Consider the following 12,500-nt stretch of genomic DNA (forward strand, 5'->3'; position numbering starts at 1 on the left):
TGGTGAAGACAGCAGCAGTCTGGTCTAGAGGAGACAGTGGTGAAGACAGCAGCAGTCTGGTCTAGAGGAGACAGTGGTGAAGGTAGCAGCAGTCTGGTCTAGAGGAGACAGTGGTGAAGACAGCAGCAGTCTGGTCTAGAGGAGACAGTGGTGAAGACAGCAGCAGTCTGGTCTAGAGGAGACAGTGGTAAAGACAGCAGCAGTCTGGTCTAGAGGAGACAGTGGTGAAGACAGCAGCAGTCTGGTCTAGAGGAGACAGTGGTGAAGACAGCAGCAGTCTGGTCTAGAGGAGACAGTGGTGAAGGTAAAGGCAGCAGCAGTCTGGTCTAGAGGAGACAGTGATGAAGGTAAAGGCAGCAGCAGTCTGGTCTAGAGGAGACAGTGATGAAGGTAAAGGCAGCAGCAGTCTGGTCTAGAGGAGACAGTGGTGAAGGTAAAGGCAGCAGTCTGGTCTAGAGGAGACAGTGATGAAGGTAAAGGCAGCAGCAGTCTGGTCTAGAGGAGACAGTGATGAAGGTAAATGCAGCAGTCTGGTCTAGAGGAGACAGTGGTGAAGGCATCACACAGCTACAGGCCATCTAGGACCTGTTATATTGATTCAATGAAAAACAAGTCCCAATTCTGTTTTTATCCATCTAAATTTCTACGACATAGCTTAGGAAGTGTCCCAAATGCACCCTATTCCCTATATAGTGTACTACTATAGATCAGAGCCCTATTCCCTGTATAGTGCACTACTTTATACCAGAGCCCTCTGGGTAAGTGCAGTAGCCACGTGTGGACAACGTGCAGAGTGCCCTCAGAGTGTGTGTGCCTGCTGAGGCAATACAATGCATGGCACTCTAACAGTAGGAGCAGCTGGGCAAACACACACACACACACACACACATATACACGCACACACACACACACACACACACACACATTCCTCCTGTTCAGGCTTGTTAGTATTACTGCTGCTCCCTTCAGTGTTGGACTTGTTCTAGATATCCCTCAGCATTTCTTCTCACTCTTTTAGCTTGTGTGTGTGTGTGTGTGTGTGTGTGTGTGTGTGTGTGTGTGTGTGTGTGTGTGTGTGTGTGTGTGTGTGTGTGTGTGTGTGTGTGTGTGTGTGTGTGTGTGTGTGTGTGTCGTAACTTGCGCTTTGCCATTTACTTGAAAATAATTTAATATAATCTCCTCATCTCTCAAGCTCTGGGTTCTACTCGTCTCGTCTATTCCTATTAGTGTTCCCCATGTCTCTATGATCGACTCACCAGGTCTGGTTGGTGTGGTTGTGTGCGAGGTCCTCCCCTGGCTCCGCCAATCAGGGGGCCCGGCAGAGTGAAGGGGGTGGGGCATGTCGGAGCGTCCCGCGTCCAGCCTCTCTAGACGAGCCCTGGCATCAGGACGCCCCGATGCCAGCCTCCTCCTGGGGAAGGGGGCAAGGAAGAGATACTCCGCCCTAGGGAGGGAGGGAGGGAGGGAGGGAGAGAGAGAGGGAGAGAGAGAGGGAGAGAGAGAGGGAGGGAGGGAGGGAGGGAGGGGGGAGAGAGAGAGAGAGAGAGTGTTTGAATATTATAAAAGCCTGGATGATGAGAAATGAAGAACTATGGGAGAGTTACAGAGATTTACTATTAGAATGGTAACATCACTGGAACAGAGAGATACTCAACCCCCACTCTATTGATGAAGGCCGAGCGGGGCCAGTCACCACTCTAGTGATGAAGACATAGAGGGGCCAGTCACCACTCTAGTGATGAAGACATAGAGGGGCCAGTCACCACTCTAGTGATGAAGGCCGAGCGGGGCCAGTCACCACTCTATTGATGAAGGCCGAGCGGGGCCAGTCACCACTCTATTGATGAAGGCCGAGCGGGGCCAGTCACCACTCTAGTGATGAAGGCAGAGAGGGGCCAGTCACCACTCTAGTGATGAAGGCCGAGCGGGGCCAGTCACCACTCTAGTGATGAAGGCAGGGAGGGGCCAGTCACCACTCTAGTGATGAAGGCCGAGCGGAGCCAGTCACCACTCTAGTGATGAAGGCCGAGCGGGGCCAGTCACCACTCTAGTGATGAAGGCAGAGCGGGGCCAGTCACCACTCTAGTGATGAAGGCAGAGAGGGGCCAGTCACCACTATAGTGATGAAGGCCGAGCGGGGCCAGTCACCACTCTAGTGATGAAGGCAGGGAGGGGCCAGTCACCACTCTAGTGATGAAGGCCGAGCGGAGCCAGTCACCACTCTAGTGATGAACGCCGAGCGGGGCCAGTCACCACTCTAGTGATGAAGGCAGAGCGGGGCCAGTCACCACTCTAGTGATGAAGGCAGAGCGGGGCCAGTCACCACTCTAGTGATGAAGGCAGAGCGGGGCCAGTCACCACTCTAGTTATGAAGACAGAGATGGGCCAGTCACCACTCTAGTGATGAAGGCAGAGCGGAGCCAGAAGGAAGTGTGTCTCAGTTGATCAGAAATATCCCTGAGGTCATCTTACTACATTAATGATAGTAGTGTGGGTCTTGGCAGTTTCCACAAACACGCTCCCCCTCCAAGGGGACTGGCCCCTGCCAGCTCTGTCAGAGAGGAGGTGGAGAGGCATGGAGAGAAAGGAGGAAGAGACGACTGAAGAGAACAAGGCAGAAGAAATGGATGTGGAAAGAGGGAAGGAAGGCAAGAGAGGAGAGAGAAAGAAGGAAGGAGAGAGAAAGAAGGAAGGTGAGGGAGGAGAGAGAAAGAAGGAAGGTGAGAGAGGAGAGAGAAAGAAGGAAGGTAAGAGAGAAAGAAGGAAGGTGAGAGGAGAGAGAAAGAAGGAAGGTGAGAGAGGAGAGAGAAAGAAGGAAGGTGAGAGAGGAGAGAGAAAGAAGGAAGGTGAGAGAGGAGAGAGAAAGAAGGAAGGTGAGAGAGGAGAGAGAAAGAAGGAAGGTGAGAGAGGAGAGAGAAAGAAGGAAGGTGAGAGAGGAGAGAGAAAGAAGGAAGGTGAGAGAGGAGAGAGAAAGAAGGAAGGTGAGAGAGGAGAGAGAAAGAAGGAAGGTGAGAGAGGAGAGAGAAAGAAGGAAGGTGAGAGAGGAGAGAGAAAGAAGGAAGGTGAGAGAGGAAAGAGAAAGAAGGAAGGTGAGAGAGGAGAGAGAAAGAAGGAAGGTGAGAGAGGAGAGAGAAAGAAGGAAGGTGAGAGAGGAGAGAGAAAGAAGGAAGGTGAGAGAGGAGAGAGAAAGAAGGAATTTGAGAGAGGAGAGAGAAAGAAGGAAGGTGAGGAGAGAGAAAGAAGGAAGGTGAGAGAGGAGAGAGAAAGAAGGAAGGTGAAGAGGAAGGTGGTGAGAGAGGAGAGAGAAAGAAGGAAGGTGAGAGAGGAAAGAAAGAAGGAAGGTGAGAGAGGAAAGAGAAAGAAGGAAGGTGAGAGAGGAGAGAGAAAGGAGGAAGGTGAGAGAGGAGAGAGAAAGAAGGAAGGTGAGAGAGGAGAGAGAAAGAAGGAAGGTGAGAGAGGAGAGAGAAAGGAGGAAGGTGAGAGAGGAGAGAGAAAGGAGGAAGGTGAGAGAGGAGAGAGAAAGGAGGAAGGTGAGAGAGGAGAGAGAAAGAGGAAGGTGAGAGAGGAGAGAGAAAGAAGGAAGGTGAGAGAGGAGAGAGAAAGAAGGAAGGTGAGAGAGGAGAGAGAAAGAAGGAAGGTGAGAGAGGAGAGAGAAAGAAGGAAGGTGAGAGAGGAGAGAGAAAGAAGGAAGGTGAGAGAGGAGAGAGAAAGGAGGAAGGTGAGAGAGGAGAGAGAAAGAAGGAAGGTGAGAGAGGAGAGAGAAAGAAGGAAGGTGAGAGAGTAGAGAGAAAGAAGGAAGGTGAGAGAGTGAGTGATTGGGTGAAATACCACAGTGAGACAAAACAGCAGCAACATTAGTTTTTTTATTTCAGCTTTATTTAACCAGGTCGGCCAGTTGAGAGCAAATTCTCATATACAACTATTTACAACTGCCACCTGGCCAAGATAAAGCAAAGCAGTGCGACAAAAACAACAACACAGAGTTACACGTAGGATAAACAAACGTACAGTCAATAACACAATAGAAAAGTCTATATACAGTGTGTGCAGATGTAATAAGATTAGGGAGGTAAGGCAATAAATAGGCCTTAGTGGTGAAATAATTACAATTTAGCGTCAACACTGGAGTGATAGATGTGCAAGTAGAGATACTGGGGTGCAAAAATAAATAACAATATGGGGATGAGGTAGTTGGGTGGGCTGTTTACAGATGGGCTGTTTACAGATGGGCTGTGTACAGATGGGCTGTTTACAGATGGGCTGTGTACAGATGGGCTGTGTACAGATGGGCTGTGTACAGATGGGCTGTTTACAGATGGGCTGTGTACAGATGGGCTGTTTACAGATGGGCTGTTTACAGATGGGCTGTTTACAGATGGGCTGTGTACAGATGGGCTGTGTACAGATGGGCTGTGTACAGATGGGCTGTGTACAGATGGGCTGTGTACAGATGGGCTGTTTACAGATGGGCTGTTTACAGATGGGCTGTTTACAGATGGGCTGTTTACAGATGGGCTGTTTACAGATGGGCTGTGTACAGATGGGCTGTGTACAGATGGGCTGTGTACAGATGGGCTGTGTACAGATGCAGTGATCGGTAAGCTGCTCTGACAGCTGATGCTTATAGTTAGTGAATTTGTGACCTGTTGCCACAACAAAATGGCAGCCAGTGAAGAACAGACGCCATTGTGAATGCAACGTATATTTATAGATATTAGATTACTTAGAGAGGGAAGGAGAGAGGAGGGGGGTCTGGCTAGTCAGGCTACCCTGTTGTTCAGACAGACAGAGGTACGCACTGTGGGGATTCTACCTTGGTGGGATAGGAGAGAGGAGGGGGGTCTGGCTAGTCAGGCTACCCTGTTGTTCAGACAGACAGAGGTACGCACTGTGGGGCTTCTACCTTGGTGGGATAGGAGAGTGGAGGGGGGTCTGGCTAGTCAGGCTACCCTGTTGTTCAGACAGACAGAGGTACGCACTGTGGGGATTCTACCTTGGTGGGATAGGAGAGAGGAGGGGGTCTGGCTAGTCAGGCTACTCTGTTGTTCAGACAGACAGAGGTAAGCACTGTGGGGATTCTACCTTGGTGGGATAGGAGAGAGGAGGGGGTCTGGCTAGTCAGGCTACCCTGTTGTTCAGACAGACAGAGGTACGCACTGTGGGGATTCTACCTTGGTGGGATAGGAGAGAGGAGGGGGTCTGGCTAGTCAGGCTACCCTGTTGTTCAGACAGACAGAGGTACGCACTGTGGGGATTCTACCTTGGTGGGATAGGAGAGAGGAGGGGGTCTGGCTAGTCAGGCTACCCTGTTGTTCAGACAGACAGAGGTACGCACTGTGGGGATTCTACCTTGGTGGGATAGGAGAGAGGAGGGGGGTCTGGCTAGTCAGGCTACCCTGTTGTTCAGACAGACAGAGGTACGCACTGTGGGGATTCTACCTTGGTGGGATAGGAGAGAGGAGGGGGGTCTGGCTAGTCAGGCTACCCTGTTGTTCAGACAGACAGAGAGGTAAGCACTGTGGGGCTTCTACCTTGGTGGAATAGGAAGGAACACAGGTCTGTGTTTCTGGGGAGAGAGTGGGAGCTCTCTGACACACTGAGCCCCCAACACACACCCCACTGACTTTCTGACTGTCTGATTATGTCAACTTGAAACCTTTATTAAATATCACTGCTTTTCCATCCTACTGCAGTCTTGATAAACCATATTAAATTTCACTACTCATCCATCCTACTGCAGTCTTAAAGAAGACTGATCCTCCTTCATCGATGCTGATAGGCTGACAGTGTGTGTTGGAGGGGCCAGCTCTGGATGCTGATTGGCTGACAGTGTGTGTTGGAGAACACAGGGGGTCTGGATAGAAGCTGTGCTGATGTGAGCGGTCTGATGAACACAGCTGAACCTCTCCACTCTCTCTCTTAGTACTTTAACAGAGGAAAATTAGCCCGAACAACCGGTGCCCCTGCACATTGACTCTGTACCGGTACCCCCTGTATATAGCCTCCACATTGACACTGTACAGGTACCCCCTGTATATAGCCTCCACATTGACACTGTACAGGTACCCCCTGTATATAGCCTCCACATTGACTCTGTACTGGTACCCCCTGTATATAGCCTCCACACTGACTCAGTACCGGTACCCCCTGTATATAGCCTCAACATTGACTCTGTACCGTAACCCCCTGTATATAGCCTCCACACTGACTCTGTACCGTAATACCCTGTATATAGCCTCCACATTGACTCTGTACTGGTACCCCCTGTATATAGCCTCCACACTGACTCAGTACCGGTACCCCCTGTATATAGCCTCCACATTGACTCTGTACTGGTACCCCCTGTATATAGCCTCCACATTGACTCTGTACCGGTACCCCCTGTATATAGCCTCAACATTGACTCTGTACTGGTAACCCCTGTATATAGCCTCCACATTGACTCTGTACCGGTACCCCCTGTATATAGCCTCCACATTGACTCTGTACCAGTACCCCCTGTATATAGCCTCCACATTGACTCTGTACCGGTAACCCCTGTATATAGCCTCCACATTGACTCTGTACCGGTACCCCCTGTATATAGCCTCCACACTGACTCAGTACCGGTACCACCTGTATATAGCCTCCACATTGACTCTGTACCGTAACCCCCTGTATATAGCCTCCACACTGACTCTGTACCGTAATACCCTGTATATAGCCTCCACACTGACTCTGTACCGTAATACCCTGTATATATCCTCCACACACTGACTCTGTACCATAGTACCCTGTATATATCCTCCACACTGACTCTGTACCGTAATACCCTGTATATATCCTCCACACTGACTCTGTACCGTAATACCCTGTATATATCCTACACACTGACTCTGTACCGTAATACCCTGTATATATCCTCCACACTGACTCTGTACCATAATACCCTGTATAGAGCCTCACTACTGATATTTTCACTGTCATTTTACTGTTGTTTTTTTATTTAATTGTATTTCTTTCTTTATCTATTGTTTACCTAATACCTATTTTTTCCTTAAAAATAGCACTGTTGGTTAGGTAAGGATTAAACTTTATAAGGTCTACACCTGTTGTATTCGGAGCACGTGACAAATACACTTTGATTTGATTTGATAACACGAGCATCCAGAATTAGGTTCTCCAAACCGACTCTGAGAAGCCATTTTAGGACAGGCACAGTGGTACGACCTGTTGACCTTTACCTTCAACTATAAATACTCCTATTGACCCTTGACCCTACAGTCAGGTGACGGGAGACGGAGAGCACATAAGTCAACAGCAGAAAGAGGAAACCCTTCACCATTATAGGACAGGTACCTTTCCTTCAAATTCAGTCTGTAAATACTCCTTCCTGTTGACCCCTGAACCTTGACAACTGCCTTCCGATGACAGTGTCACCACAGTCAAAGAGTTCACCTACGCTTCCCATTTCTCTGAAGCTACTCGAAAACCTCCAAATATAAATACCCCTGACCTCTGACCCATGACCCCAGTGACAGAGATGAGAGAGGGTAGGCCAGAGGACTAGGTGGAATATTCTGGGCTACATTTACAGACAGACTGCCAGCGCTGAAATGTCTGAAGTGGCGTGTTGTAACGCTCGTGGACGATCCTTACTGTCTTAGAGTCATTTACTACAACCATGGTTAGGTTACTGTCTAGCTCTCCTCTGGCGAGAGGGAGAGACTTAGTGCTAATAGCTCTCTTGGGAGGGTTGGAGAAAACATCCAGATTGGCTCCTTAACCTGCGGTGTCCCTCTGGAGGGGTTAGTGCCATCATTAGATATGTTACTGTCTGTCCACCCTGAACACCAGGCCACAAGCAGAGATGTTACTGTCTGTCCACCCTGAACACCAGGCCACAAGCAGAGATGTTACTACCTCTCCACCCTGAACACCAGACCACAAGCAGAGATGTTACTGTCTGTCCACCCTGAACACCAGGCCACAAGCAGAGATGTTACTACCTCTCCACCCTGAACACCAGGCCCCAAGCAGAGATGTTACTACCTCTCCACCCTGAACACCAGGCCACAAGCAGAGATGTTACTACCTCTCCACCCTGAACACCAGGCCACAAGCAGAGATGTTACTGTCTGTCCACCCTGAACACCAGGCCCCAAGCAGAGATGTTACTACCTCTCCACCCTGAACACCAGACCACAAGCAGAGATGTTACTACCTCTCCACCCTGAACACCAGACCACAAGCAGAGATGTTACTGTCTGTCCACCCTGAACACCAGGCCACAAGCAGAGATGTTACTGTCTGTCCACCCTGAACACCAGACCACAAGCAGAGATGTTACTGTCTCTCCACCCTGAACACCAGACCACAAGCAGAGATGTTACTACCTCTCCACCCTGAACACCAGACCACAAGCAGAGATGTTACTGTCTGTCCACCCTGAACACCAGACCACAAGCAGAGATGTTACTACCTCTCCACCCTGAACACCAGGCCACAAGCAGAGATGTTACTGTCTGTCCACCCTGAACACCAGGCCCCAAGCAGAGATGTTACTACCTCTCCACCCTGAACACCAGACCACAAGCAGAGATGTTACTACCTCTCCACCCTGAACACCAGACCACAAGCAGAGATGTTACTACCTCTCCACCCTGAACACCAGACCACAAGCAGAGATGTTACTGTCTGTCCACCCTGAACACCAGACCACAAGCAGAGATGTTACTACCTCTCCACCCTGAACACCAGACCACAAGCAGAGATGTTACTGTCTGTCCACCCTGAACACCAGACCACAAGCAGAGATGTTACTACCTCTCCACCCTGAACACCAGACCACAAGCAGAGATGTTACTGTCTGTCCACCCTGAACACCAGACCACAAGCAGAGATGTTACTGTCTCTCCACCCTGAACACCAGACCACAAGCAGAGATGTTACTGTCTCTCCACCCTGAACACCAGGCCACAAGCAGAGATGTTACTGTCTGTCCACCCTGAACACCAGACCACAAGCAGAGATGTTACTACCTCTCCACCCTGAACACCAGACCACAAGCAGAGATGTTACTACCTCTCCACCCTGAACACCAGACCACAAGCAGAGATGTTACTACCTCTCCACCCTGAACACCAGACCACAAGCAGAGATGTTACTACCTCTCCACCCTGAACACCAGACCACAAGCAGAGATGTTACTACCTCTCCACCCTGAACACCAGACCACAAGCAGAGATGTTACTACCTCTCCACCCTGAACACCAGACCACAAGCAGAGATGTTACTACCTCTCCACCCTGAACACCAGGCCACAAGCAGACAGCAACATTATCCAACACATCTCTCCTCTCTCTAGTTCTTCCTCCACCTTCTCTTACAGTAATTAAGTAGACTTTATTGACACGGCCAGTTGAACGACTTCCATTGTGTTGGTCTACATATGACAACAATGGTGGTACCAGCATCAATAAGACATCAGTAGTAATAATAGTAGCTGAAATGGGATTACCATGAACACCAACTACAACAACAATGTTAATGAGAATAACAATACATTAAATCAATAGTAGAAGACCCTCATCCTGTGATGACTGTCTGTTGTTCTAGACAGGTCTGTGGTGATAAGGTCCAGACTATCTGTTGTTCTAGACAGGTCTGTGGTGATAAGGTCCAGACTGTCTGTTGTTCTAGACAGGTCTGTGGTGATAAGGTCCAGACTCTGTAGTTCTAGACAGGTCTGTGATGATAAGTTCCAGACTGTCTGTTGTTCTAGACAGGTCTGTGGTGATAAGGTCCAGACTCTGTAGTTCTAGACAGGTCTGTGATGATAAGGTCCAGACTGTCTGTTGTTCTAGACAGGTCTGTGATGATAAGGTCCAGACTGTCTGTTATTCTAGACAGGTCTGTGATGATAAGGTCCAGACTGTCTGTAGTTCTAGACAGGTCTGTGGTGATAAGGTCCAGACTGTCTGTTGTTCTAGACAGGTCTGTGATGATAAGGTCCAGACTGTCTGTTGTTCTAGACAGGTCTGTGATGATAAGGTCCAGACTGTCTGTAGTTCTAGACAGGTCTGTGGTGATAAGGTCCAGACTGTCTGTTGTTCTAGACATGTCTGTGGTGATAAGGTCCAGACTGTCTGTTATTCTAGACAGGTCTGTGATGATAAGGTCCAGACTGTCTGTTATTCTAGACAGGTCTGTGGTGATAAGGTCCAGACTGTCTGTTGTTCTAGACATGTCTGTGATGATAAGGTCCAGACTGTCTGTTGTTCTAGACATGTCTGTGATGATAAGGTCCAGACTGTCTGTAGTTCTAGACAGGTCTGTGATGATAAGGTCCAGACTGTCTGTAGTTCTAGACAGGTCTGTGATGATAAGGTCCAGACTGTCTGTAGTTCTAGACATGTCTGTGATGATAAGGTCCAGACTGTCTGTTGTTCTAGACATGTCTGTGATGATAAGGTCCAGACTGTCTGTTGTTCTAGACAGGTCTGTGATGATAAGGTCCAGACTGTCTGTTGTTCTAGACAGGTCTGTGATGATAAGGTCCAGACTGTCTGTTGTTCTAGACAGGTCTGTGGTGATAAGGTCAAGCCTGTCTGTTGTTCTAGACAGGTCTGTGATGATAAGGTCAAGCCTGTCTGTTGTTCTAGACAGGTCTGTGGTGATAAGGTCAAGCCTGTCTGTTGTTCTAGACAGGTCTGTGATGATAAGGTCCAGACTGTCTGTTGTTCTAGACAGGTCTGTGATGATAAGGTCCAGCCTGTCTGTAGTTCTAGACAGGTCTGTGGTGATAAGGTCCAGACTCTGTTATTCTAGACAGGTCTGTGGTGATAAGGTCAAGCCTGTCTGTAGTTCTAGACAGGTCTGTGGTGATAAGGTCCAGACTGTCTGTTATTCTAGACAGGTCTGTGGTGATAAGGTCAAGCCTGTCTGTAGTTCTAGACAGGTCTGTGGTGATAAGGTCCAGACTGTCTGTTATTCTAGACAGGTCTGTGGTGATAAGGTCCAGACTGTCTGTTATTCTAGACAGGTCTGTGGTGATAAGGTCCAGACTCTGTTATTCTAGACAGGTCTGTGGTGATAAGGTCAAGCCTGTCTGTAGTTCTAGACAGGTCTGTGGTGATAAGGTCCAGACTGTCTGTTATTCTAGACAGGTCTGTGGTGATAAGGTCCAGACTCTGTTATTCTAGACAGGTCTGTGGTGATAAGGTCCAGACTGTCTGTTGTTCTAGACAGGTCTGTGATGATAAGGTCCAGACTGTCTGTTGTTCTAGACATGTCTGTGATGATAAGGTCCAGACTGTCTGTTGTTCTAGACAGGTCTGTGATGATAAGGTCCAGACTGTCTGTTGTTCTAGACAGGTCTGTGATGATAAGGTCCAGACTGTCTGTTGTTCTAGACATGTCTGTGATGATAAGGTCAAGCCTGTCTGTAGTTCTAGACAGGTCTGTGATGATAAGGTCAAGCCTGTCTGTTGTTCTAGACAGGTCTGTGATGATAAGGTCCAGACTGTCTGTAGTTCTAGACAGGTCTGTGATGATAAGGTCCAGACTGTCTGTTGTTCTAGACATGTCTGTGATGATAAGGTCCAGACTCTGTTATTCTAGACAGGTCTGTGATGATAAGGTCCAGACTCTGTTATTCTAGACAGGTCTGTGATGATAAGGTCAAGCCTGTCTGTTATTCTAGACAGGTCTGTGTGTAATACACTCCTGTCTTTTTGCCTGTCTACCAGCCTGTTTGTCTGACTGCCTGTTTGTCTGACTGCCTGTTTGTCTGACTGCCTGTTTGTCTGACTGCCTGTTTGTCTGAGTGCCTGTTTGTCTGACTGCCTGTTTGTCTGACTGCCTGTTTGTCTACCAGCCTGTTTGTCTGACTGCCTGTTTGTCTGACTGCCTGTTTGTCTACCAGCCTGTTTGTCTGACTGCCTGTTTGTCTACCAGCCTGTTTGTCTGACTGCCTGTTTGTCTGACTGCCTGTTTGTCTACCAGCTTGTTTGTCTGATTGCCTGTTTGTCTACCAGCCTGTTTGTCTGACTGCCTGTTTGTCTGACTGCCTGTTTGTCTGACTGCCTGTTTGTCTACCAGCCTGTTTGTCTGACTGCCTGTTTGTCTGACTGCCTGTTTGTCTACCAGCCTGTTTGTCTGACTGCCTGTTTGTCTACCAGCCGGTTTGTCTGACTGCCTGTTTGTCTACCAGCCGGTTTGTCTGACTGCCTGTTTGTCCACCAGCGTGTCTGTCTGTTTTTTGTTTATTTATTCATTAGGATCCCCATTAGCAGAAGCAGCAGCTCCTCTTCCTGGGGTCCACAAGGAAGTCTAACTGCCTCTACGGTTTCCCTGTTTTCTGTACTGACCTCAACCTCCTCAGAGAGTGTTCCAGTGCTCCGTGAACGCTCACCTCTTCCCTCTGCTTCTCTCCCCCTTCCATTTTAAACAGGCCTTGACGTAGATCTCCGATTGTAACCCTTTAACCAGGGAGCTATAAAATGGCTGGCGAAGTGTAA

General features: G+C 48.8%; 1 protein-coding gene across 1 annotated transcript in view; it reads right to left on the reverse strand.

Moving 5' to 3' along the window:
- Window positions 1-12,500, reverse strand: part of LOC135515580 (leucine-rich repeat and transmembrane domain-containing protein 2-like) — a 241,374-nt gene that overhangs the window by 225,037 nt on the left and 3,837 nt on the right. Inside the window, exon 2 of the mRNA XM_064939204.1 lies at window positions 1,257-1,444. Coding sequence (XP_064795276.1) covers window positions 1,257-1,341 — 85 coding nt within the window. The 5' untranslated portion in view covers window positions 1,342-1,444. The remainder of the gene's footprint in view (window positions 1-1,256; window positions 1,445-12,500) is intronic.

Source organism: Oncorhynchus masou, chromosome 27 (assembly GCF_036934945.1).
Source record: "Oncorhynchus masou masou isolate Uvic2021 chromosome 27, UVic_Omas_1.1, whole genome shotgun sequence".
Lineage (NCBI taxonomy): Eukaryota > Metazoa > Chordata > Actinopteri > Salmoniformes > Salmonidae > Oncorhynchus > Oncorhynchus masou.